The following is a 27,300-nucleotide window of genomic DNA, read 5'->3' on the forward strand; positions in this document are numbered from 1 at the left end:
AATAGGTACCGCTCTGGCGGGAAGGTAAATGGCATTTCTGTGCGCTGCTCTGGTTCGCCAGAAGCGGCTGAGTCATGCTGGCCACATGACCCGGAAGCTGTACGCCAGCTCCCTTGGCCAATAAAGCGAGATGAGCGCCACAACCCCAGAGTCGGTAATGACTGGACCTAATGGTCAGGGGTCCCTTTACCTTTATGCTGAATAAACCTGCTTGTAAATATGCTCACACAGCCTCTCACACCACTTCTGTTTGTGCAGCGTTTGCTCTGCTGATAGCGTTTTCAGTCTTCTGAGGCCTGGGCCGCAGATTCATGCTGCACCAAGGACCGGGGTTTGCCTGGCACACTGGCTGGTGGGCTGGAGCCAGCTGGGGGCCTGCCAATTGCCCCTGTTTCCTTGGGTGTATGTCAACAGAAAGAATGCAGTTGGTTAAGGGAGCCGTGGACTCAAAAAGGTTGGAAACCTCTGCCCTAAACCCTTATTATTGGCTGTTAAGTGAAAGCATTTGAAATGAACTGGGCCAAGTCTCTCCAGCAGGACGATTAGCGTAACAACCTGGGCTCTGTCTATGAATGAGTTGAAATGCTGCAGCATGCTGCTCCAGACTTGATGCTTCCCAATATGCAGCAGTGCTTTGTCGCTACCAAACAGTTAAGGAAAGCCACTTTGGATGCTCAGCTGCTGGGAGAATGCTAGTTCGCTAAATGAACTGCTCGGATGCCTCCTACCATGTCCCACAGAGAACCGTCTGCTGCCTTGCTATGTGTCTGTCTCTCCTTGCGTCTGTGTGTACACACGGCAGTCGAACCATTTAGGGCCGGCTCTACCATTAGGCTGAACTAATGTGGCAATCACCGACCTGTTGATTATGGCTGCAACAAAAGGTCCGTGAGCTGTTAGCTATTCAGTTTGTTGTTACTTTACTTATGCAGCTGCGACAGGAGAGAGGGGCATGTGGCCTTTCCTGTCTCAAGAGCCAAAATAACTCGTTGGACCTTTGGCAATCTGCACCTCGACTTTCCGTGTCGTTGGAAGGCAGCTCATCTCAGGCAGCAAAGGCAGCAAAATGTCTTGGGAGAACCCTGTTGAAGACCAGAAAAATGCAGGGAGGGAAAAGAATTCCCTCCATCCTGGAAACCTCCCGCACTATGTTAGGCCAATGGTTGCACATGTCTCCCACGCCACTGTGGACTACCCTTTGTAGCCCTGGGCTGATTTAGGTTCTGCTGAGTTGAGTGATGTAAAAGCCAATAGCTGAATCCTGCCTTTCCTTCAGCCTCTGGCTTCCTGGTGGCTAGTTTGGGGGTCTTGGTTGTCTGGCCCTGCTCCACCTTGGATCTCAAATCTGGCTTGGGGGAGGGGGTTGTTGTGGACCCATAATAATAATAATAGATCCACCCCCTGGGCTTGGTAGGCTCAGAGGGCCGATGGAGCTTACTCAACTCTCCTTTGCTGCTGTAACCATTGTGGGGGCAATTTTGTGGCTTGGTTTGAAAGGAAGCCACAGTCAGAGACTTATCAGGTTTACATCTCCTCTACGTTGAAATGATTGCAGAGGCTACAAGATGCTGTCCTTCTTTTACTTCACTTTTGGGGTGTGTGTGTGTGAGAGAGAGAGAGAGAGAGAGAGAGAGAGAGAGAGAGAGAGAGAGAGAGGAGAAGGAGAGGGAGGGAAGGAGGCAGAGGGAGAAAAGGAAGCATCGCCCTTCATTGAAATACACTGCCTGGGTTCTTTCTATCTGCACAAATCGTACTGGTAAGCGCCGGAGGTAGTTTCTTGGGGATTTGGTGATACCCAAACCAGTTTGCAACTTGAATCTGCAATTACCGCTTGAAATTAACAGAGAACTGATGTCGAGAGGAAAATGGCATGTTAATGCTTGCTGCGTTTTGCTGCAGCAACATGGGGATTTATCCAGATAAGCGTCTTCCTCTCTTAACGTTATCAGTAGAAAGTTAGTTGAATAGTATCCCAGAGTGCTTTGCAAGGCACCATTTAGCCCCAAGGTGCTCGGTTCGTTTCTCTACAGCTTCTGTATTTATTCTTCTAGCCCACTTGAAGCAGTTTTAACAGGACAGGGAACCCGCCCACTGCCATTCACACTGTTGGCTGATCATCACAGCACTGCATGCCTACTGTTAAGGGCAGGGCCAGCCCAAGACCTTTTGCTGCCTGAGGTGAAAGCGAATATGGCGCCCTTCTGTTCTGCACAGAAGCCAACCTGTTTATTGAGCACTCATCCTGATTTGCTTGCACAAAACATACTCAGAGGTTAGGTTATATCTGTTCACATCTGAAGATTTGTTCCGACATGTTTGCGGGGTGGTTATACAACAATGAGCATACATCCTGATTTGCTTGCAGGGTGTTTATATGCTAGTCATTCTTTGCGGTCCAAACCTGGTAGAAAAGAGACTCCGGCACTTATCGGATGTGACTCCGTAAACTAAGTACAGTTTCTGTGCATGCAAGATGCCAGCAGCACTCTTGCTAAAGTAGACGTGAGAGATAAACCCCAGAATAGTTCCTGCAGAGGTGTGCAGCTATACACAACCTCCACTATAGCAGACCTGGTTCACAAGCTATGCATTTTGGTTAGGAAATATTTTATGTCTGCAGTCCAGGGGCCAGAATCCACACAGACTGCTTCATCCATTATACATGCATGTCTAGCCTCATTGTTTTCAAGGAAAGAGTGCCGTAACTGGCTAGACATTTATGATCTTCATTCCCCTCCCCCACCCACTAGAGTGATTTCCTAGGGTTCTGAGCCATAACCTACATGTGGAGGTGGTGGCCAATTAACATCCAATTTCCCCGTTGTCGCTTTCAGTCCTGGCACATGGATATGGGGGGGTGGGGGAGGAGAATACAACGGTTCCAGGAATTCAGAAAATGCAACAAGTGGTCAAAACAAATCAGAATCCGCAGGAGCTCTAAACCCTTAGCCGAAGCACAATTTTCACCTGCAAGGATCAAGTGCTTTTCTACTTTGATTTCTTTCACCTTAAAAATAAATGTCGTTTTCTTTTTCTTAATCTTAAAAGAAGTGGAAAAGCAAAATGTTTTTTGTTTTGTTTTGTTAAAAAACACATGTAACACTTTCCAACTCTTTTCACATTTGCACACTCCTCCCCTTAGGTAGGTGTGTGCCTTCTTTTTTGCTTGTGCAGCACAGCCTCACAGCTAAAGATGCTTTAAGCCTCTCAATGTCTTTGGACCGAACACGCCTGTGCCTTGTGTTCATCGCCGGGGACTCATTCAGCAGTTTGGAATGAGAAACCGGTTTCGGACTACTGCCAGAAGTTAGCCCGTTTTTAAACATGGATGTTAATAATTGCACGACACTAAAAACCTCCTGGCAAATAGAAGGGGAAGAAATGGAGGCAGTGAGAGATTTTACTTTCTTGGGCTCCATGATCACTGCAGATGGTGACAGCAGCCACGAAATTAAAAGACGCCTGCTTCTTGGGAGAAGGGCAAGGACAGGCCTAGACAGCATCTTGAGAAGTAGAGACATCACCTTGCCAACAAAGGTCCGTATAGTTAAAGCTATGGTTTTCCCAGTAGTGATGTATGGAAGTGAGAGCTGGACCATAAAGAAGGCTGATCGCCGAAGAATTGATGCTTTTGAATTATGGTGCTGGAGGAGACTCTTGAGAGTCCCATGGACTGCAAGAAGATCAAACCTCTCCATTCTGAAGGAAATCAGCCCTGAGTGCTCACTGGAAGGACAGATTGTGAAGCTGAGGCTCCAGTACTTTGGCCACCTCATGAGAAGAGAAGACTCCCTGGAGAAGACCCTGATGTTGGGAAAGATGGAGGGCACAAGGAGAAGGGGGCGACAGAGGACGAGATGGTTGGATAGTGTTTTCGAGGTTACCAGCATGAGTCTGACCAAGCTGTGGGGGGCAGTGGAGGACAGGAGTGCCTGGCGTTCTCTGGTCCATGGGGTCACGAAGAGTCGGACACGACTAAACGACTAAACAACAACAACAAAAACCAGCTGCCTGAGGCGCCCACCCCACTCTAAATGACCGCAGGACTGGCCCCAATGAGTTGCCTAACAACTACAGGATGCATTTCCCTCCACTTCTGCCAAGAAAACAAATTGCAAGGTTCTAGCGGGATGGACAGGAACAGGAAAGTCTTGCTGGGCAGGTGGTAGTAATAACAAGGCGTCTGGCGGGGGCTTGCACAGTACTCACAGCTTAACAGGGTCAACTATTCATAGTGGCCAATGAGCGCAACAGCCTTGCTTGCAGTGAAAGCAACACATCAGAAACCCAAACCTATTTTTGTTCTCTCTTCCTCCTTTATATGTTAACAAGGAAAGGATAGGCGGGAGGGGAGGCGATGGTACTAAATGAAGATGTCTCTTGCTTGAAAAGCAGTCTATGCACGAGATGTTTGCAGGGAACTTGGTTTGTATTAATGCAAGAAAGTAAGAAGAGCCCTGATGGATCAGTTAATCATAGAATTGTGGAATTGGAAGGGGGTTCATCTGGTTCATCTGCAATGCAGGAATCTAAGCTAAAGCCATGACAGATGGCCATCCGACCTCTTCTTGAAAACCTCCAAGGAAGCTTGCTTTCACCATGGCCCACAAGCTGGACCTTAGTACAACAGCTCTCCAATTGGAGCGCTCACAGACCAGTGTTTCCCAGTTGTCGGTGTTTACACTATATATTTTTAGATTTGCCTCGGGACAGTTTTTAAACCTCTTTTATTGACCACCAGCATTGTGCTTTCCATTTTAAAGTTGGGAATAGATGAGTTGCTTTGGAAGATGATAATCAGGCATCCGCACAACATGACCAGTCCAACAAAGTTGATGTTGAAGAATCATTGCTTTGACACTGGTGATCTTTGCTTCTTCCAGGACACTGGCATGAGTTCGCCTGTCTTCACAAGTGATATGTAAAGGTGTCATGGGCTTTGAAGAAGCTCGAACTCAGGATGAAAGGAGAATCGTGCTAAGAGGAAGGCACGCTTGGCAAACCCTCACCATGATGAACTCCCACCTGGAAACCTATGTCCCCACTGTGAAAGGATGTATGGATCCAGAATTGGCCTCCACAGTCACTTACGGACTCACTTTTAGAACCGTGTTTATAGAAGACAATCTTACTCATCTACGAGTGATCGCTGAAGAAGAAGAAGAAGAAGAAGAAGAAGAACAACAACAACAACAACAATAACAACAATAACAACAGTGCTTTCCCCATTTGCAGTTGCCAGCAACTGGTATTCCAAGGCATACCACCAGGGCCAGCTCACCCACAAGGCAGACTGAGGCAGCCACCTCGGGCAGCAGAATCCTGTGGGGTGGAGCCGCCACCAGAGAACCAAGGAAAGGTGGTGCTGGCTTCTGGCGAGATCTTGCAGGAGAGTTGCAGGAGATCTTGTGAAATCTCACCGGAAGACACTGCCATGTGACCCCAGTAAGCAAGGCTTGGGCAGGGGGAGGGGGAGGGTGCAGCAGCACCTTTCCATTTTGCCTCAGGCAGCGAAATGGAACAGGCCACTCCTGCCAACAGTGGAGTGGGAACCTAGGCGCTGCGCTTCATAGCCACCGATTAACTTACCCTCCATGAATTTGTCTAGTCCTCTTTTAAAGCCGTCGCTATATCTGTGGGTTAAACCACAGAGCCTAGGACTTGCTGATCAGAAGGTTGGTGGTTCGAATCCCCGCGATGGGGTGAGCTCCTGTTGCTTGGTCCCTGCTCCTGCCAACCTAGCAGTTCGAAAGCACGTCAAAGTGCAAGTAGATAAATAGGTACCGCTCCAGCGGGAAGGTAAATGGCGTTTCTGTGCGCTGCTCTGGTTCGCCAGAAGCGGCTCAGTCATGCTGGCCACATGACCTGGAAGCTGTACGCCGGCTCCCTCGGCCAGTAAAGCAAGATGAGCGCCAATAAAGCGAGATGAGTGCCGCAACCCCAGAGTCGTCCGCGACTGGACCCTTTACCTTTTCATATCTTGTAGGATTGAGTTCCACAGGCAAGCTGCATGCAGCAAAACATTGCACACATGGGTGTGAAACCAGAAATGAGAAGAAAAGGGTGGCCTGTAGCAGGAATTCTGTTGCCTCCCCCCCTACTTTTCTAACCATTTGGTATACTGCCACCGCAGCCGCCGTTCTGCTGCTTCCGAAGAGAAAGGCTGAATGTTTTCCATTAAGCACAACATCTGCTTCTATTGCAACAGCCAAACTTCACTGCTGGGGACGATGGTTTTGGCACTCTTCATTTAACACTAATTGCACAGGCTTAAATTGTGGTTATTTTCCAACATGTGTAAATTAACACAGCAGCGATAAAGACAAAAGAGTGAACCTGGATTTGAAATTGTGGGAATTTTTTTTTCTTCCGAGGGGAGGGAGGAACAGGTGGCAGAGAGCTGTGTGTTCATGCATGCATGTGATGATGTCAAAGTCCACTGGAATCTATTTGACTGCCTAAGGCACAAAGTGCTAAGCACGTGTGTGTTTCAGCCAAATTAACTGTTAAGAAACAGCAACAACAGTTAGGAAACCAAATGTCTGAACGCTCCCCCTGTCTCTCCACAAATGGAAGTACTGGAGAAATTGTTGTTGAGGGCTGTCGATGACAAGATTGCATATCATTACATATATTTAGGTGCCGGGTGAAAGCATTACTCCAGAGGTGGATTTAGGGCAGAACGGCTGGTTCTGTTCTACTGGGTGCTGAGTTTAGGGGGTGCCGCAACAATGACATAGCGAAGGGAGCAGAACGGAAGGCAGGTGGGGGGCGATTTTGGCTGTGCAGGGCGCAGCTGAAATTTGAACGTCCATCAGATCCTAATCCTGCTTTGTTTCTTCTGGAACAGCAGCTGCTTCTTCTGCCTGCAGATCCAGCTGTTGAGTGGAGTCCTCCTTAAGTGTTCAGAGCAAATCTGTGTGAGCTTAGGGAGGGTTGATGGCAGGGTGCACAAAGACATAAGCCCTGCCCCATCCTTGCTTGGGGCAGTTTCAGTTCAAGGCTTCCTGCTTAAAGAAGGAAGGTCTGCAGGGATTCTGAGCGTGTTCAGCTCAACACACTTGGAATCCTAACTGTTGCATTCATGTGCTATTCATTGCTCTGCATGCAGAGTGCCCCATGTAGGGTCTGGGATGTCCTCAGTCTGCAACCCTAGAGTGCTGGTGCCACCCAGTGTAGGCCAGTGGGTTCTCAAACGTTTTTCTCTGGGCTACACTTTCTGAATGAAAAGTTGTCTGTGCTACACTGAACTTTTGGTTGATAAGGAAACAAGAAGAAGACGAAGACGAAGACGAAGAAGAAGAAGTAGTAGTAGTAGTAGTAGTAGTAGTAGTAGTAGTTTAGATTTGATATCCCGCTTTATCGCTACCCTAAGGAGTCTCAAAGCGGCTAACATTCTCCTTTCCCTTCCTCCCCCACAACAAACACTCTGTGAGGTGATTGGGGCTGAGAGACTTCAGAGAAGTGTGACTGGCCCAAGGTTACCCAGCAGCTGCATGTGGAGGAGTGGGGAAGCGAACCCGGTTCACCAGATTACGAGTCCACCGCTCTTAACCACTACAGCACGCTGGCTCTCAACAACTCCTAGCAGTGCTTGGTTTATAACACAGACCACAACTACTTTATAATAGGCTCACGGGACACCCAGAAAGTATGAAACAGTGCAGCTGCATAAGAACATGAATCATTCCCCAAAGATTGTAAACAAGCCTCTTACAGAATGACATACACCTTAAGAATGTATACAAACTCAGTAAGAGGGGTGAGTTTGCAGTTCTACTTGATGCTCTTGCTCTCATTTCAAAAATATATCTATCCACATTCTGCAACTTTAAAAAATATACTGTACTGTGCCATACTATATCAAATGTTTAAATGTTTCTTTGATCGTCCTTGATTCTACCCACCACACTTGCCATCCTCTTCTGCCACACCAGTTTGAGAACAAACTGAAGTGCTGAACTGGAGGGACCAATTGTGTAACTCAGTACAGTGGTACCTCAAAAGTCTGTTTGACTCCCAAAACATTTGGAAACCAAGGTGCAGCTTACAATTGGCTGTAGGAAGATCCTGAAAGGCCCTGAAAGCCACGCCAAATGTTTGGGTTCCAAAGAAAGTTCGCAACTCACTTCTGGTTCGGGAGCCAAAACGTTCGAGTCGCAAGGCATTTGTCAACCAATATACGACTGTACTGTACTGTACTGTACTATGCTATACTATATTGAATATTTAAATGTTTTTTTGATTGTCTTTGACTCTACCCGCCACACTTGCCACCCTCTCCTGCCACACCAATGTGGGGCGCCACACTCTTTGAGAACAAACTGATGTAGAAAATGCTGAACTGGATGGACCAGTCGTGTGACTCAGTATAAGGCAGCTTCCCAAGTTCTTCGCTCTAGCCACTATGCATCACTGCCCTTAGACACACCATGCTCTCTCAAGGCCATCTGTCCGCAATAAGGAGCAACTTGATCTAATTCACAGGCTTTTAAAAAAACGTTAGCAGAATAATGCATGCGAAGTACGTTTAAAGCACCATACTAAAGCTTAGTATTCTTATTAGGTAGGGGGACTACTTTTGGAATGGCTGTGGACACAAATGCACCACAGCTTTGCATCTTGAACAGAACCATTAATGCTGCGGAGGGCAGAAAATTCAACTGGTAGATGTAAGCATCATAGCACTGTATGTTGCCAGGGGAAGCTGCCCATGTCCCTGTGCAAAGTGCTTGTTTGTGTGTTCATTAATGAGCAGAAAGGGAGACTTGATCTAGTTAATGCCGCTGATCGCATTAACGACGCAACACACACTGTGTTTATTTTTTCCAAAGAGTTTCTCTTGCGGACTCCATAAGTAAAAGGGAGATAGAGCAAGGGAAAATGCTTCTGCTTCCATTATTTATCTCTCGAGATGAAACCCGCAGAAAAAAGGGCCACTCTCTGTTTTGCTACGCGCTCCCAGGATAAATAACAAAAACAAATAAATTATTTGCGCAGGAAGGCATCCTGTACATGCATCAAGAGTCAGCGGTCAAGTAAACAAAGCATGGTTATTTTGTTATCTCTTTCTGATATGTGAGCCGCACATGCACTCCTAGAGCTATAGCTTTATTGTGAATTGGTGAATAGCCATTCCAAAAGGTGATGGAAAACCCTTTAAATTTCTTCAGTAGTTATCTGTTTTAATTAACTCATGCCACACGGCAATGCTAGCTGTTTGTTTAAACAAATTTATCACCAGCTGACGTGTAACTGTTGATCTAAGACCAAGAGTGCTGGGATTGTATGTGGAGGAGTCCCGTAGGGTTCATTAGAGGACTATGGTAGGCAATAGGAGGGCTGTGTTGTCTCTGACACAATGCAGAGGTAAACTATAGAGTTCATCACCATTGGATCTAGTTACAGCCTCTCTTCCGAATGGCTTTAAAAAGGGGTTATACAGATCAGCTGAGCACTTCAAGAGGAGAAAGGCAACATGAAATGTTTGAAAGATCATATATCTGAAGAAGAGTGCATGCCCATGAAAGCTCATACCAATAACAAACTTGGTCTCTAAGGTGCTACTGGAAGGATTTTTTTTATTTTGTTTCGACTACGGCAGGCCAACATGGCTACCTACCTGTACATATATCAAAAAGTTCAGCACAATTACTTCTGGACTGAACTGGCACAGTGGAGTTTATTTCTATCACACCGCATGTGCTAATTGGCTTACCAATGCCAGGATGTCTGTTTTATCAACTCCTCTTTCTGTAAATGCCACTGTCGGTAACGTAATTTTCGCGGTCTGTGCTTTTCTGCACTTCATTTCCTTCTAACCTCGCTGTTCACAATGCTCTCCTTCCAAATAATGTACATCTGTACCTGCAACTTGGAATTAACCCTGCACCTGATGAAGTGGTCTGTGGTCTGTGGAAGCTTATGCTATACTAAATGTGTTAGTCTTTAAGGTGCTACCAGGCTCTTAGCTGTTTACCCTGTCGCAAAGTTGCCTTACTCCCTACATTGCTTGATCTTTGTGGACTTACATGATTTCGGGAGAATTATCAGATCTGGCACAATAAAGATGTAGGCACATCAGTCATTCCAAACAATGTGGCAATGGCTGTGTACACACACTTCCATTTGCTCTGCAATCCACCTCTGGTCTGGGAAGCAGTGTACACATTAACCACCCACTATTTCTCTCGCTGCTTCATATGAAATACTGAGTTTTGATGCGTTTGCATCCAAATCAGCCTTGATCCGAATTGAGAAAAAGGATGACCTAGCTGCGTTTAAAGTTGGCAATGTGTGAAAAGACTTGGTCATCTTGATGGGTTGCACGGGAAGAGTCTATCTCTATTTGGATGAATTCAAAGAACACCACCCCCCACAAAAAAACAATGAGGCAAAATTTCAGGATGGTGATGTTCCTGAATTTTTCAGCAAACAGATTTGACCCCAGAGACAGACCTTTCCTTCCAAGAAACTGCTATATCTGCTGAGTCTTCAGCAATGACTATTTTTTTTTTTTACCTTCTGAATTTTATTCCAGACACGTTCTTTATCACTTTTCCTTCCTTCGAGGGTGTCCATGGCATCTGCCATTAGTGACTGCAGCTGTGACACCAAGATAAAAATTATCGGAATGGAATTCACACAGAAATAACTTCTCTAAATACACAGATTAAAACCTAATTAAAAAATCATTTGTACGCTGATGATTTTATTGCTCATCTTTCGCACAATGAACACCAGCACCATCACCTCCTTCCTCTTCTCATCCACATTTGCCTTGTGTTATTGTGGGATGGATAATGCTCAACAATAAGGGTGTGTGTGTGTGTTTGGTGAAATATCCTGTCAGAAAATGTGCACTTAAGGAATTTTGGAGAAGCTTGCTTTGCAATGCACTATGTGTTTGTAAATATTAGAGTATTTCAGTCTCATTAATTTCAGCATGCGAGTGGAACACCTACTTAAATGCCTTCTACTGAGCTCAACAATCAACTCGAAAGTGTGCAACTGGCTAGGCTGCGTCGATTAAAAGAAACAAAGACATTTATGAAAAAGGCTTTTCAACAACCCCCCCCCCCATGGGGCACTTAAGGTGGTTCATAAATAAACATTAAAAACGCAAACTGCAATCTAGCTTTTGGGCCACACATACATAGAAGCAGCACCCAGTTTGACTGAACTGAAGGATCAAATCAAACTGTTTAAAGTTCTCGTTTTAACAAACTGGCAGTGTTCTAAAGGTGCAGCCAGGTGGGTTGCGATGTGAGAGATCAGTATGATTTCTCTTAGTTAGAAAAAAGTTATTGCAGTGTTATGCTATCCTTTCCCTCTGTGGGTGCTATTAATGTGTTGCTGTTTGTTTGTTTTTAAAGTTAAATGTGAGAAGTCCAGATTATAGATCTCTTTCTGCATTACTTAAAAGTGGTGCCCTAAGGGAAAAGAAAAACAACTTGTCATAGAATATTCTGTTTGGGGGTTCTCTATGGCTGCCAGGTTTGGTAAAGAAAGATCGAAAGCAATGCAAACACTCCCAAGGCTTGTTGAAATTCTACCCTTGAGAAGGTCACTGTGTCTTCCGAAAGGTGAAGTTTGCAGCTGGGAGAGCCAGGTTTAAGTAATGGTTTCCCAGCATGTGCTTAAGCCATGATGTATGACTTGGTCTGCAAGCCATCCCAGAGGAGAAACCACCAGCCACTGCTCATTTGCATGCAGTAATTAATTTAGACGCATGCAAATGGAAAATTAGCCATTGCGTTAGTTTGAAGCAGAGCACTGAGCTGCGTCTCCAGGACCAGCACATTCACTGGTGGTCTTCGGGGAAGCGTTTTTGTTGTTGCAGAGTCCCCTGGTGCTCCTGAGGTCATAATAAGAACAAACGCACCCTTGCTTTGTGTAACTTCTCACTGCAATACTAACGACCTGTGGAATGTTCTCGTGTGAGGATTTGAGCTGATAGCAAATGCCTGGAGGATGCCAGTCTCAAATTCAGTTCTGCAGCAATTTGTGATTTTTTTTAATTTTTTTAAATCCTCATGGAAATTTCTCAGCATTTCATCTGAAATTTCTCAGAATGCACACATTTTTGCATGCAGTTTTAACTGATGTATACACCCATTTCCCCAAGCAATTTCCCTTAATACGATGCATGTTTGTTATTTTCAATAATATTTGAATTCTTATGCACACTTTATCCCAATGTATGCATTTCTGTACACATCCCTTGTCTGGAGAACCTTATTGCACAGTTTGGAGAAGCACAAATTTAGAAGGATGGTTGTGTTTCGGTTTGCATATTGTTTAGGAAAATGTCCATTTGTTAAGCTTGCCTTTAGATGTGGGCTGAATCAAATTTCTTCCCCATCTGTACACACAGCCCCCTCTGTACTTTTTTTTAAAATTTCCACTTGGGTGATGGCAGTGGACTGAGACACCCTAGCCCCTTTGGTGTAAGCTCTAAAAAGCAAAACGAGCTTTGCAGAATCCGAATTACCGTATTTTTCGCCCTATAGGACGCACTTTTCCCCCTCCAAAAATGAAGGGGAAATCTGGGTGCGTCCTATGGGGCAAATGCAGACTTTCGCTGAAGCTTGGAGAGCGAGAGGGGTCGGTGCGCACTGACCCCTCTCGCTCTCCAGGCTTCAGGAAGACATCCGCAGCCTAGGCAGCCCTGCGGGAGTTCCCGCAGGGCTGTCTAGGCTGCGGATAGCAGCCTGCTTCCCGGCGCGAGAGGCGCCCTGAAGCAGAGCGCCCCTCGCGCTGGGCAGACATCTGCAGCATGGGGAGCCCTGCAGGAGTTCCCCGCAGGGCTCCCCTCGCTGCGGCTAGCAGCCTGCCGCCCGGCGTGCAAAGTGCCCTGAAGCAGAGCGCCCCTCGCGCCGGGCAAACATCCGCAGCGTAGGGAGCCCTGCAGGAGTTCCCCACAGGGCTCCCCACACTGCGGATAGCAGCCTGCCGCCCGGCGGGCAAGGCGCGCTGAAGCAGAGCGCCCCATGCGCCGGGCAGACATCGGCCAGCCCCACAAGCTCGGGGGACAGCAGGGAGGCGCAGCGCCGCCATCCCGCTGTTCCTCGACCTGGTTCGGTTTCCCCGACCTGGTTTTGGGGGGGAAATAAAGGAAAAAATTTTTCCTTTATTTCCCCCCCCCCAAAAAAAAACCTAGGTGCGTCCTATGGGACGAAAAATACGGTACTGTGTTGCCGATGAGAAAGGTCTCAGGCCTCAAGGTCTCAGGCCTTTTGCAAGTTAGTGACTGTGATATTTACGGAAAGGTTATGGAGCTGAAATAAGACCAGGGGGTTAGTTGTGTTCCCTCTTTAACCAACATTCAACCTCTGCGGCCCAAACGTAACAGCTGTATTGGGCAGATTGGTGGAAACATTAAGGGCACAATTAGGGTTGCCATATTTCCGGACAAAGTTGTTAAGGTTCTTTTTTAAGGCAATCACCCAAAAACAGGGCCCGAGCCACCCCCCGCAAACCTAGACATTTGCTTACAATTGTAAAATTTCCCCCGAATGTGCATGTAGGACATGTCTGGGATTTCCCAGACGTATGGCAACTCTAGGCATTCCCCTCACAGACCTACAATTCCCAGAGTAATTTAACAATCATCCCCACTTCTCTCAGGGAATTCTGGGAACTGTAGCTCTCTGAGGGGAATAAGGCTCCCTTAACCAGGGCTGGATTAAGACCCCCCAAAGCACTTAAAAGGGTTTGGCACTCCCATATATATCTAATTCAAAACCGTTAAATAAAATTTTCTTGTCCAAAATGAAACAGTAAGATGGGAAATAATGTTTATTTTTGTGTACTTGCGCTTCATTTATATTTGAAAAATAAATAAATCTGTGGTGCCCCCCTGTTCTCTGGATGCCCTAAGCACACACTTATTTTGTTTAGCGGTTAATCCAGCCTTGCTCCTAACAACTCTTAGCAGCTTTTATAGCTAATGGGAAGCCATGACATGCTCTCCAACATTTCTCCGATGAAAATAGGGGTGTCCTATTCCACAATATTATTAATCCTAATAATTGTACTATGTATATCCTGCCCACCTGGTTGGCTTGCCCCAGCCGCTCTGGGTAGCTTCCAATATATATAAAAGCATAATAAAACATTAAACATTAAACAAAACCCTTCCCTATACATGGCTGCCTTTAGATGGCTCGGCGGTCGGCTAACTCCATACCCTCCAACCAGTGCTTCCCCCCCAAAAAGAAACATTTAGGGGTACTCTCATTTTCCTACTCCTATTAAATAACACCCATCAATGAGGACAAACTTAGATTCACAAAATGTTTAGGGGTATGCGTACCTCTGCGTTCCCCCCCCCAGAAAAAAACCACTGCCTCCAACATTTCTCCGATGAAAATAGGGACATCCTAAGGATCAAATCAGAAACCGGGACAGCTTCATAGCTGTCAACTTTTCCCTTTTCTTGCGAGGAATCCTGTTCGGAATAAGGGAATTTCCCTTAAAAAGGGGGAAACGTTGACAACTATGGACAGCTTCTGTAAATCTGGGATTGTCTGTGGAAAACAAGGACACTTGGGTGTGTGTGTCTGCCATGACCGTTTAAAGCAGGCATGTCCAAAGTCCATTTCGGGGGCCTAATCTGGCCCACCGGTCGATTTAATCCGGCCCCCGTGGCAATATATGTCCTGGGGATAAATGCTAAAAAAAGCTAAACATATGCAACCCTAAAAAAAAGCTCTCAACCACTTTGGTCGGCCCTCACGCATGTTCACTTCATCAAATCTGGCCCTCTTTGGAAAAAGTTTGGGCACCCCTGGAAGTGATGTGAGAGTGCTTTAAACGGGACCTCTGACTGCCAGCAGCTCTCTGTCTCCTCAGGCAGAGGCCTTTCCCCATCACCTGCCATCTCAGGGGCCCAGATGTTGCTGGACCACAGCTCCCATTCTTCTTGATGACTGGCCATATAGCCGGGGCTGATGGGAGCTGGAGCCTAACAGCATCTGGAGGGCATTTGTTTCTCCATGGAAACAGGGACCTTTGGTGTACAAAGCAGGTGCACTGCTGCTGAGCTTGAGCTTGTGAGCTTCCTGGTAGCATCTGCTTGCCTGCTGCGAGAAACAGTGTGGATCTTTCATTTTGATCTACTGCGGCTCGAATGTTCTTGTGCTTATTTCCCTTACTTAAATCCGCTGTAGAGAGTCCATTTCTTGCACATTCAGTGAACGTTCTCTCAGTCGAATAAACAAATAAACAAACAAAGCTCCTTATTTCATTTTCTTTTAGGTGGTTTCCCCCGGTTCGTCTTGTACTCTTGATATTTACGCTATGGGATGCTAATAATCCTGTTTATAATGCACTTTGTTTCATAATGCAGGAAACACCCCAACGCTCCTCATCCTCCACAATAAAGAGATCTGAGGGTGGCCATTTTAAATGCAGTGATGCCTCTTGAAGCGTTATATGCCTCTTTTGGGTTTAGCCCTCGCTTTGCCAAAATGTGCCCAGGTTTTCAAAGCAGCTCCTAATTTTTTTATTTTAAAAAATAGGTTCAAGAGGGGAAAGGCAGACCCCCCCATTGTGTTTTGTTCCTCTTGCTTGACAAGCAAACCCGCACAGCAAGGATTGAAAACCAGATTGCTCACCAGTTCAGCATCCTGCTGGCTGATGTCTTGGAGGTAGGGGATAGTGGCGAGCTCAGCCATGGCTTGGTTGATCACTTGCGATTGCTCCTTGATGCGCTGCAAACGTCCGAGCAGGCTGGCGTGTTGCAGCTTCTCTATCACCCCCGAACATGCGCAGAAAGTCTCCTGGGCCCACAATGAAACGCAAAGAGGTTAGACAAGAGCTGAGGGACTTCATCTGGCTATTGTATTGTTATTGTTATTATTATTCATATTTATTATATTTCCATCCCTCCCTTCCTCACAAAGGAGTGACAATGCAGCAAAACATTACAGTCATACCTTGGGTTACAGACGCTTCAAGTTGCGTTTTTTCAGGTTACGGACCTCTGAAACCCGGAAGTACCAGAACGGGTTACTTCCGGGTTTCAGCGGTTGTGCATGCGCAGAAGCGCTAAATTGTGCTTTCGCATGCGCAGAAGCGCCGAATCACAACCCACGCATGCACATGCATGCAGCTGCGGGTTGCAAACACTGCGGGTTGCGAACATGTATCTCGCACGGATCACGTTCTCAACCCGAGTGTCCACTGTGTATCTCTCTCTCTCTCTCTCTCTCTCTCTCTCTCTCTCTCTCACACACACACACACACACCACATTAATAAACACCTACCTACCAGCAACATTTAAAAAGTGAGAACATTTAAAAGCAGTCACATATTCACACAGATCACCATTTCAAGCTTACCAGAAGCAGTATATTTCAACCAACAAATGCCTGGCTGAACAGGCTGTTTTTAAATTCCTCCTGAATGTTAATAATAAGGAAGGCAGCTGCACCTCACCAATGGCATTTCACAAATGGGGGATGCCACCAAGAAGGCTCCGCCAACAGATCCACCTATATATCTACATAAAGGTAAAGGTAAAGGCACCCCTGCCCGTACGGGCCAGTCTTGACAGACTCTGGGGTTGTGCGCCCATCTCACTTAAGAGGCCTGGGGCCAGCGCTGTCCAGAGACACTTCCGGGTCACATGGCCAGCGTGACATCGCTGCTCTGGCCAGAGCCAGAGCCAGAGCCAGAGCCAGAGCCAGAGCCAGAGCCGCACACGGAAACACCGTTTACCTTCCCGCTGGTAAGCAGTCCCTATTTATCTACTTGCACCCGGAGGTGCTTTCGAACTGCTAGGTTGGCAGGCGCTGGGACCGAGCAGCGGGAGCGCACCCCGCCGCAGGGATTCGAACCGCCGACCTTTCGATTGGCAAGCCCTAGGCGCTGAGGCTTTAACCCACAGCGCCACCTGCGTCCCGCCCATATATCTACATATCCTCAACTAATTTGTCACCCTTTTTTAAAAAAGCCTTCTAAAAGCAGTTCCAAACTAGATCCATTAATGGAAATCAGGCCTCCTTACACTTTGGTTAAAAAAAAAAAAAAAAAAAAAGCAGTTGTGAGGGTCCAAGGTGTGGTGATAGCCACTGTCCCCCAATTTAGATGGTTTTAAATAGGGATTAGATTATTTCATGGGGGATATGACTGTCAGTGGCTACTAGTCCTGATGGCAGGATACGACTTTCAGGATCAGAGGCAGACTGCACTGCTGTCTATGTGAGGCTGCCCTCGAGGTTACGAAATTGGCTACCTGATTTGGATAATGCTCGATAGTTATAGCAATTCTCTATGAACCTACTTTAGGTCAGAGACTAATGGAAGAAGCAACCTAATTCTCAGCTTTAAGGAGCAGGCGGGAAACCAGGGATTATAGCAGGTTGGATGCTGTCAGGGGTTGTGTTTCAGTGGCAACGAAAAATGCAGAAAGAGAGTGTAAATAACTGCTTCTGGCAGCAATAAGAGCCCAGGGGGAGATGAAGCGCATGATGAGAATTACCTGAGCTACAGTGGAGTTCAAGAGGCTACTAAGCTGCAGTAAAGAAAATAATAAAGTGGCCAAGGATGAAGCTGGAACCACCTCATCCCGGTACAGTGAAGGTTAAGTAAATAGCAAGCTTAAATGGAGGCTTTGGGCCGACAGAATTGGATGATTTAGCAGGGGAAAGAGCTGAATGCCTGACAAATGGGAAGAAGGGGGAAAGAAACAGAGCTGGCACCAGGCTTCCGGGGGGGGGGGGGGGACGGGCTTTTCATAAGGAGTACAAGGAGCTAGCATAGCAGGTGGAACAAGCACCAGTTTCCCCAATTTATATTGCAGGAAGGCAAACGACAATAACAAAAGAGGGCCTCTGAGGCAAAGTGCAGGTACCAATTGTCATGTCATGCTGCTCCTGAAAGAATGGGACTGGATGCCTGTCTGCTGCGTGGCCCAATGTAAGGTGCTTCCTTTGTGTCTAAAACCCTATATGACTTGTGATCCGGGTACTTGCTTGAAAGGATGGCTCTTGCATTCCCTTCCAGCTGATGGTTTAAAATAGGCATAGGCAAACTCGGCCCTCCAGATGTTTTGGGGCTGCAATTCCCATCATCCCTGCCCACCGGTCCTGTTAGCTAGGGATCATGGGAGTTGTAGTCCCAAAACATCTGGAGGGCTGAGTTTGCCTATGCCTGGTTTAAAATCTACTTGGGAGGCTCTGCTGAAAGTTCCACCCATAACTGCAGCCAGTCCGTCAGTGACTCGTGACAGGGCCTTCTTGGTTACGGCCCTGCAGGTGTGAAACATTCAAGAGATTTGTCTTGCTCATTGAAATCTGTTTCATCTTGCCTTTGAGGATGGAAGGCTGTGTGGGCTGGGCAGTTCCTGTCCACCGTGGTTTCTGTATTGCCACTATCTTGTAACTGAGCAGTGTGTTGGACCTTTCTGTAGTTTTAGTGTTGATTTTAATGCCATATTTAATTTCAGTCCTTGTATAGCACCCTGAAAACTTTAGCTGAAGGGCAGCCTAGAAGCACAATAAATGGATAATTGAATAACGTAGTGATTATCGCCCACATTTGGGAGGCAGTGGGCACATTTGGAACTTTGAGAAAGTGGTGAGGGCACCAGTAACAAAATGGCTGTTGCAGATATCCCAAAGAGCAGAAAAAGAGTTGAAATGGTGTAGGCACGTCCCCAACACCGATGAAAAAAGGCAGCCCCACCAGCCACTGCTGTCCTCATTCTTTGCACCTCTCTGTTCAGAACAGGAAGGGGTGGGGTGTTCCAGTCCTGGCCTCCCGTGGAATGAAGCCATGTTTAAAGGTTTGTGTTCAATGTAGGAGAGGCTGAGCCAGTGCAAATAGGAACTGAGCAGAAAGTCAACAGTCTTTCACGCACTGCGGATTTCTGATGGAATATTTGCTGAGATCTTTTTGCTCGTGCCCACAAGCACTGCGTTGGGGATCGCTGAAATAAACACATTCCTAAAGAAGAAACTAGGTTGGCAGGCGCTGGGACCGAGCAGCGGGAGCGCACCCCGCCGCAGGGATTCGAACCGCCGACCTTTTGATTGGCAAGCCCTAGGCGCTGAGGCTTTAACCCACAGCGCCACCTGCGTGGCCCCCGGCCTCTTAAGTGAGATGGGCGCACAACCCCAGAGTCTGTCAAGACTGGCCTGTACGGGCAGGGGTACCTTTACCTTTTTTAAAGAAGAAACTGTAATGTGCGGCAACAAACCTTGCCCACACTTGTTGGTAGTCTAGAAATGAATGAAACAAACAAACAAAAAATGGTTTCTGGAATGCTAAAGATGCAGGATTTGAATTTTGCATCCTTCAAATTTCTATCCGTTCACCAAAGGATTGGAAGAGTATGTGAAGGAGGTCTTTGCCATGCTATTGAAACAAAGTAGGGACTAAAAAGAAAAGCAAAAAGAAAAGAAAAGAAAAAAGCAGCACACACACCTAAATGCTGGTGTCCACCACAACGAGTGCTATTTTGGAGTGGGAAATGATTTCCTAACTACATGCCACAGCATACCGGTATATATGTTGAAGGAGTCGCTTTGGATTGCAACTCCCATTAGCCTCAGGCAGCATGGCCAATAGTCAGAGATGAGGGGAGTTTTAATCCAAGAACACCTGAAGGGACTAGGGTCTGGGAAGACTGCGTGGGAAAATTACCCATAATACCAATTTCCTTTAATCCTTATATGTTGACAACCAGCAGAGAGCACTAGACGGATAGGTCTCCCGTGATAAAATGTGTGTGACATGTTTTGGCAGAACTCCCCTTTTTTTGTTGTTGCTGGAATATTCGTGCTACATTTTTCCAGTTTTGAAATCTCAAGGCAGGCAATGATTTATCGGTACTCTGAGATAAGCAATGAATGCAGCTGAAATGAATTAAGGTGGTGGAGTTCCTGGGTAGTTCTCTGGAAGGTCCCATGTACATCTGATTTCAGGTGATGGCTGGGTGCATTGCAGTGCGCTTGGCAGTACTAGTGCCAGAGGGAGGGCAGCTGGGGAGGCAGAATCAGAAATCTAATCCCGTGAATTCTGCAGGCATATGATCTATGTGTACATGTACCTGTGATGGCCTGGGAATCGGATTCAGAGGCTGAACCTGAGGAATCCCAGCCTGCACAGGAGTCCCTGCCTCCAGGACTGGCTGAGCCGGGGCTGGGGCTTGAACCTGAAGGGCCCTCACCTGTGCTGGATCCTCAGGAGCAGACACCAGCTGAATCTGCTCTGGCTCCGGAGGTGATGGAGGACCCATTGCCTGCAGGTGCTCCACTCTCAGCCCCGTCAGGGGAAGCTGAGGTTGCCTCTGAGTCCAGTAACCCTCCAGCCTCTCCTGAGCTGCAGAGGCACAGGGCAGAGAGGCGGAGGGAACTAAGTTCTTGCAGAAGGAGTGCTCGCCTCCAGGCCAGGAGAGGTGAGTCACCTGTGGACTGGGGCCGCCCTATGCTTCAGAGGAGATAAAAGCCAGCCAGCCCAGTCCCAGGTTGCAGGAGCAACATTGTTGGTAACCTGTTCCTGCCGGCACCCTGTCCTGCTCTTCTGCCAGAGTTCCTTTTTTATTTTATTTTTTTTAAATAAAATTTTTATTAGTTTCCAAATTTTTTAACATAAACAAAAACAACATAAAAACAAACATAAAAAATCATATTTTCTTAACCTTATTTCCATAACCCTCTTTTCCCGGACTTCCCCATACCTTTCCCTTTTTGCATCCTTAATTATAAGCCATTATTCAGCAACCCTTCTTAACCAATTAAATATAAATTCATTCTCTTTTTCAATTCCACCCTAAAATTAAACACAATTTCCCGCTGCAATTCTACGTCTTCTTTTCCCTCAGCATTTTAGCACTCCTCAATTTTATAATAGTTCTTAAGATACATCTTAAATTTCTTCCAATCTTCTTCCACAGTCTCTTTCTCTTGGTCGCGGATTCTGCCGGTCATTTCTGCCAATCCCATAAAGTCAATCACTTTCGCCTGCCATTCCTCCAGCGTGGGTAGCTCTTGTGTCTTCCAATCTTCTGCCAGAGTTCCTGACCTCACCCGACTCCTTGCCTTGGACCCCGCTTCAGCCTTGACGGACAGCCTCCATACCACACCCTCGACCTCGGACTGGACTCAGGCCACGCCACACGGTAGGTAATCCCCGGGACCAGCACCGTACCCATGATTTGCTCCCATTTTGGTTATGGGTTCTTTTTCAATTTAATGCTCCTTGCCCTGCCCCATATTTATTTGTTTACTGATGGCGTCCTACCTTACAGCCGAAATGAAGGACAATTTAAACATGAAGTAAGGCATGAAACCGTTCAAAAAGAAGAGGAAAGCCCCCCACCCCAGATATAAATGCCGCAACAAAAACAGAATTAGCTATACCCCAAAAGTTAAGCACAGATTTAAGAAACAGAGGGACAGACTAGCTAAGTTATTGAAAAGGCTGGGTGAACAGAAAGGCAGCAAAAATGCCTCTCTAAGAAGGAAGACTCCCTTGGAAACTGAAGCCCAGGGAGCCCAACTAAAGCCAAACCCATAAACCAGTTGAGCAGAAACACCAAGATCCAGCTGAAGCAGACCGACCGAGAATGTATGAGGAGCCCTGATAGATGAGCCCAAAGACCTATGGGAATCCAGCATTCCTTTCGCACAGTGGCCAGCCAGATGGTCCATAAGGACCAGATAGTCATGGAATGCTGTTAGTAGGCCATGAGTGCAGTAACACTCTTCCATTTGTGATCCCCAGGTGCTGGTATTCAAAGGCATATTGCCTCTGGTTCTGTAGGTAAAATAATCACCATGACTAGAAGTCACTGTTAGCCTTATCTTCCATGGATTTGTGCATCAAGGTCTTCTGAGTCGATGGCCATTGCTATATCTTGTTGTTTCAGATCCCAGAGTTTAACTATCTGCTATGTGTTTTGGCACAACCGGCTTGCAGATTTGGGCTGCTAATTAGTCCCCCCCCCCTTGTGTCCTGAGATGCCTCCACCACTGCCTTTCAAAGAGAAAACTAGCTGGAGTTTTGGAGATCTTACAGAAAATAATTGCTTCTTTTCAACTGTAGTGTATAGCCCCCTGCTCCCCAACTATCTTTTTGTAAAACCTATGAGAAATTCAAAAAGCTAATAGCAGGTAACTGGAAGGAAAGTATTCTATAAAGCACATTCTTCCATGGAATAAGTATTAAGGCTGATAAATAATAGCTGCAAATATAATTCAAACAAAAAATTGGACTATTTCCACAGGAAACAGAAGTGTCCAATTTCATCAGTGTCTAGACAGAGCAGACAGGACTGACAGAGGAGCTCTTGTCCTGTAGTACCATCTTTAGATTGCTTTATAATCAGGTTTTGGGGTTGGGTTCTCACTTTTCATCATCATTATGTAAAAAGATTTTCCCTTCAGTTATGTGTCCTGTTCCTTTTCTGATCATATGAGTGTCAATGTTCTTTCAAAATAATTGATAAACCGGTTCATTTTCAAAATATCCTCCCCCCCAAAAAAGGGAGAAAAGAAGCCATTCCACCATATTGTATAAAGTTTGGTTGTTATAAAATGGCTGCTTTGGGTTTTAAGGGCTCTCCTCATAGAAGGGTCCATTTTCATGGGAAGGTCAAAAGTACAAGTGGTTGTTCTACTCAGGATCTATTGAACAGAAGGTCAAAAGTTCAGTCTAGGAATGTGGCCGTTAAGGGGAAATGAACACTTAACCAGGAGTTTACTATCCTTATAATTGGCTAAAAGGCTGGGGGGGAGGAGCGAAAATATGGTACATGAGCTGAGTTGAAGAAAAGTGCTCTTCATAGATTTGAAGAGATGGAATTCAAGAGCTGAATGAAAGAGAAAGGGCTGAAACACCAGAGAGAGCAGGGACACTGGAAAGTGGTAGGGAAGTCTGCTCACCCCTTCTGGTGCAGCGGCATTGTGGGATGGCAGAGGCTTCTCCATGGCCCCGACGAGGGAATCATGTCACTTGAATCCCATTTGGATAGGGGGCGTGGGCATAAGCTTGCGCTGCCTATCAGAAGCCGGATCCTAGCCTACATCCTTGATTGGCAAATGGGGATGCAGGCTGGGCTGGAGGGCGGGGCCAACAGAGCTGAAAGGCTTCCCTTGGGTCCACTCCCTGGCCATTTAAATAGCCTTCACCTGGGGCCCTACCTGTTTTCTCCTCACTGGGTTCCCCCAACCACCCTCCTTGGATTCAAGCTGACTGTTAAGGAATTTGCTGTGGCTACGGTGGTCGCTGTTTTATGGAGCCAGGCAGGAATTTGTCCACCAAGCCAATTGGCTCTAACCCAGTGGTTCTGCCTACCTCATAGCAATCGTCACAACTGGGTTGGGCATTGGGGCAATCCTTTGTCTTGGATGGAGGGGAGGGTGTAGTCTTCACCTGCCCCTCCAAACAATGGGGTATCCTGTTAAAGGGAACCAGGGGGACTGGTCATGCCTGTGTGCCCAGGCAGGGCCAGGGTTGAGGATGCTCCCCCAGACAGCAGTCCCTGGGGCCCCCACTCTATTTGATGTAAGACTTATGAACCCCCCCCCCCCATGTCACGGTCCAGTCTATAGGCAATCAAAGTTCTGGCTGAGGACGTTGTGACCGGGGGCAAGATGGCAGGGTGGGAGCAGGAACGAGAGTCGAGAAGCCAGGGGTCCGAGGGTCAGGAAGCAGACAGTCATGAAGTCAAGGGTCCGAGGGTCAAGAAGCAAAGAGCTGAGGTTCGAGGATCAGGAAGCAAGGAGCCAAACGCAGCAAGGCAGGAAACAAGTTGGTGTGGCAAAGAGCCCAAGAGAAATGCTGACCTTATATCCCTTCCTGGCTCCTGTCACCAGGTGCAGTGAGTTACCAAGTGGCTTCACCTGTGCAGCCACACCTTGCCTCTCCACAACAAACTTAGGAAGGCCCCAGTCCTGCAAAATCCTACTGGTCCCAGGGCCTGGCTCCTGCACACACTCCTGACACCCGCTGCCTGGAATGACCTACGCGTCACTTCTGGTGGGTATTTTGATTGCCTAATGCCCAAGCCAAACCTCTTGCATCTGTATTCAATAAAGTTGTGGCCTGTTTCGATCCAAACCAGTCTATGTGGTCCTTTATTTCTCTGTGGGATGGGCGACTAGGGAGCACGATGCCTGGATCCTGCAATACAGCTGGACCCGGAAGTATTAGGAAGGATGGAGCCGGAAGACCACAAAGGGCCCATATGCTGAACTGCATGATTCAAAATTGTTTTGGTTGAAGCAACAGTTTAGAATAGGCATAGCTCAGAGGGGAGGAACCTCCAGTTTATGGATCAAATGTAGCCTGCCTTTGCATTTGCTCAGTGAGGCCATTTTGGTGAAGCCATTCTCACCCACCCTACGCCTGAAATCATATGTGACATCAGGTGTGGGGCGGGTAACAGCAGGACTTTGGAGGAACAACTGGAAGCTCAGAGTGACTTCCCAGTTGCTTCTTTCCTGGAGCAACACCTCCCACCCTCTCAGCACTGCCCTTTGAACCTCCAAAAGTAGGAGGTTCAAAGAGCTCTTTCCCCCATGCTGCTCTTCAAATCTCAGACTTATGGAGGCTTAAGGAGTAGTTCGGGGATTGTTTTTATGAAAGGCTGCTCTTTGAACCACCCATTTTTGGAAGTTCAAAAGCAGCATGGGGATATTTGAAAACGGTTTGTAAACATCGCAATACTGCACTTAGAAGTCCCAACAATCGAGACTTCAGAGTTCAGCACCAACACCATTGCCTGCTGCCCCCCATGGGTGACCCTACCTACCTGTCAAATTTGCCCCGCCGGTGGTCAGGGAGATTAAGCTCTGGCCCATTGGCTGGAAAAGGCTTCTTGCCCCTGGTATAACTAGATGCATGTATCTCTTGAGTTTAGTGAGTTTGGTGCCGTGGTCTAAACCACTTAGCCTTTTGGGCTTACTGATCAGAAGGTCAGCAAATCTGTTTATTTTTATCTCTATATATCTCTGTTTGTTTTGTATTTACTCTTATGGATAAGTACTATAATAGTGGCTCTCCCCCTCAATTTTTTTTCTTGACTTGTTTAACTTGTTGCCTTATATAAACCTTAAGTATAGTGGTACCTCGGGTTACAGACGCTTCAGGTTACATACGCTTCAGTTTACAGACTCTGCTAACCCAGAAATAGTACCTCCAGTTAAGAACTTTGCTTCAGGATGAGAACAGAAATCGTGCTCCGGCGACGCAGCAGCAGTGGGAGGCCCCATTAGCTAAAGTGGTGCTTCAGGTTAAGAACAGTTTCAGGTTAAGAACGGGCCTCCAGAACGAATTAAGTTCTTAACCCGAGGTACTACTGTATAAGCATTGTTTATTTTTGAAAACTTGGCCCTGCTATTTATCCCACCACATCCGCTGAACAACCAGTCAGGATTCTGTAGCCCCTGAACCTCATTGAGTTGTTTCTGGAGCTCCCCCCTAGGTTTTTCCACCCTAAGGTTTTTGTACTTACACATGGATGGTGCAGTTTTGGCAATATAAACAATGGTGATAACTTCTGGATATTGGAAACAGAGCGCTTGTTCATTTCATCAGTTGTGGAAGTAAGAAGGCAGTTGCCACATGTTCTGCAGGAGCTAAATTATAGTGCTGCTGGATTATAATTCTGTGTTTTCCGAATTTTCTAAATTATAATACTGCATTTTCGCAACAGCATGGCAAAGCCGTTCATCACAAGCAGCTCATTCATTTCGGCAGCAGCAGAAGCAAGAAGGCAATTGCTGCAGGAGCTAAATTATAGTGCCGCTGGATTATAATTCCGCATTTCCTGAATTTGCTCAATTATAATACTGCGCTTTCACAACAGCGCGGCAAAGATTTGCAGTTGTCTGCAAACATTTAGCTAGCGTTTTGTCCTTGTTGAGGACTACATGGGGAGCTTGGGGTGATAGCCATGCTTGAAATAGCAGCATGAAACCTCATTACTCACCTTCAGCAAAATATATACCATTTATTGTAAGGGATGGGAACCATATTAAAAATATTATCATACTCACAGTCAGTTTGGTGCCTCTGATGAAATCCATTATTGGCAAGATTCTTTTTCCAATTGTCTCCAGGTGTCTCCTTGCTTCTTCTTTTGTGAGAGGACTGAATGGCGCTTTATGCTCTAGGGAGGTATAAAAGAAGCATTATTTAACAGAACTAACAGCTGTGGACAGAATCACATTGAAAAGATAACTCCCTATTGTGTGGAAACTTAATCCCAAGGCTCCGGAAATGGATTAGTCATGACTTGCTGGTTGCCAAATGTCTCATTTTACCACATGGTTGAGGAACTTCAGGCCTGAGGGCTGGATGTGCCCCCCTGAGCTTCACCACCTGGCCCTCAGGGCTCTTCTCCAGCCACGCCCTGCTCTGAGCCCTCCTCGAGTTCTCTTGTCTGGCTTAGAACATGTCATGTATCCATCCATCCATCCATCCATCCATCCATCCATCCATCCATTCATCCATCCAATGTAAGACTTGCGAAAATGACAAAACCAGGAGATACCCATTCATTATCAATTGTGTATGTGCGAGAGAGAATCCACATTTGTTACCCGAAAATGTCGGCAACTTCCTGCTGGACATCTTTTCCAGAAATTTCCCAACTTCCTTGTTCTTGAAGCCCAAGGTCAACAGATAACACTGGGGAGAAGGGCAAGACCAGTTGGCTGTCTGTGGCAAACTGTGAAGTCCATGAGGGTCTGAAAAATAAGAGGAGGAAGCAGAACATGCACAGTTCAAAACGGCACTCAGTTTTTCTATCTTTATATGAAGAGAACTCTAAAAATCAATGACACAAATAAATAGCACAAGCACTTCCAGAGCCCAGGGGGCGGGCACACGGCATGTTTTCCGTTCTGGTGTGATTTATTGTTTTCCATTTTGGATTCATGATTCCGCCCTCCCCATAATGTGAAATTAATATGTAAACTGAAAGCCAGTGTAGAAATATCCTAAAGGAAATTGGTATCCAAATCAATGGGGTAAAAAGCCCTTAATTAATCTTGGCCGAACCATCCCTTGTGTTGTAGGGTGTCAACCTTGTCACCTGTATAGATGTATTCCACATAGTCGGGGTGCTTTCTGGTGAAAGCTTCCTTCAACTTGTCTACCTCTTCAGCCTTTACTTTAGCTGCAAATGGCGTGTACATCACGGAAAAACATTCGGCTCTTGTGATGGCCTCCTCAATCATAGCCTTAAAAAAAAAGAAGGAAAGAAAGAGATATGATACAGGCTCTCTCTCTCTGTGTGTGTTTATTAAAAAAAATATGTGATCTGCTATTAAAGAAGGGGG

At 46.5% G+C, this 27,300-nt stretch overlaps 1 protein-coding gene across 1 annotated transcript in view; it reads right to left on the reverse strand.

The window, feature by feature from the left end:
- SPATA16 (spermatogenesis associated 16) overlaps positions 1–27,300 on the reverse strand; it is a 168,721-nt gene that overhangs the window by 19,322 nt on the left and 122,099 nt on the right. Inside the window, exons 6-10 of the mRNA XM_079977989.1 lie at positions 27,054–27,201; positions 26,560–26,706; positions 26,014–26,126; positions 15,621–15,785; positions 10,522–10,605 (exon numbers count right to left, since the gene is read on the reverse strand). Coding sequence (XP_079834115.1) covers positions 10,522–10,605; positions 15,621–15,785; positions 26,014–26,126; positions 26,560–26,706; positions 27,054–27,201 — 657 coding nt within the window. The remainder of the gene's footprint in view (positions 1–10,521; positions 10,606–15,620; positions 15,786–26,013; positions 26,127–26,559; positions 26,707–27,053; positions 27,202–27,300) is intronic.

This window comes from Podarcis cretensis (genome assembly GCF_951804945.1).
Source record: "Podarcis cretensis genome assembly, chromosome: 5".
Lineage (NCBI taxonomy): Eukaryota > Metazoa > Chordata > Lepidosauria > Squamata > Lacertidae > Podarcis > Podarcis cretensis.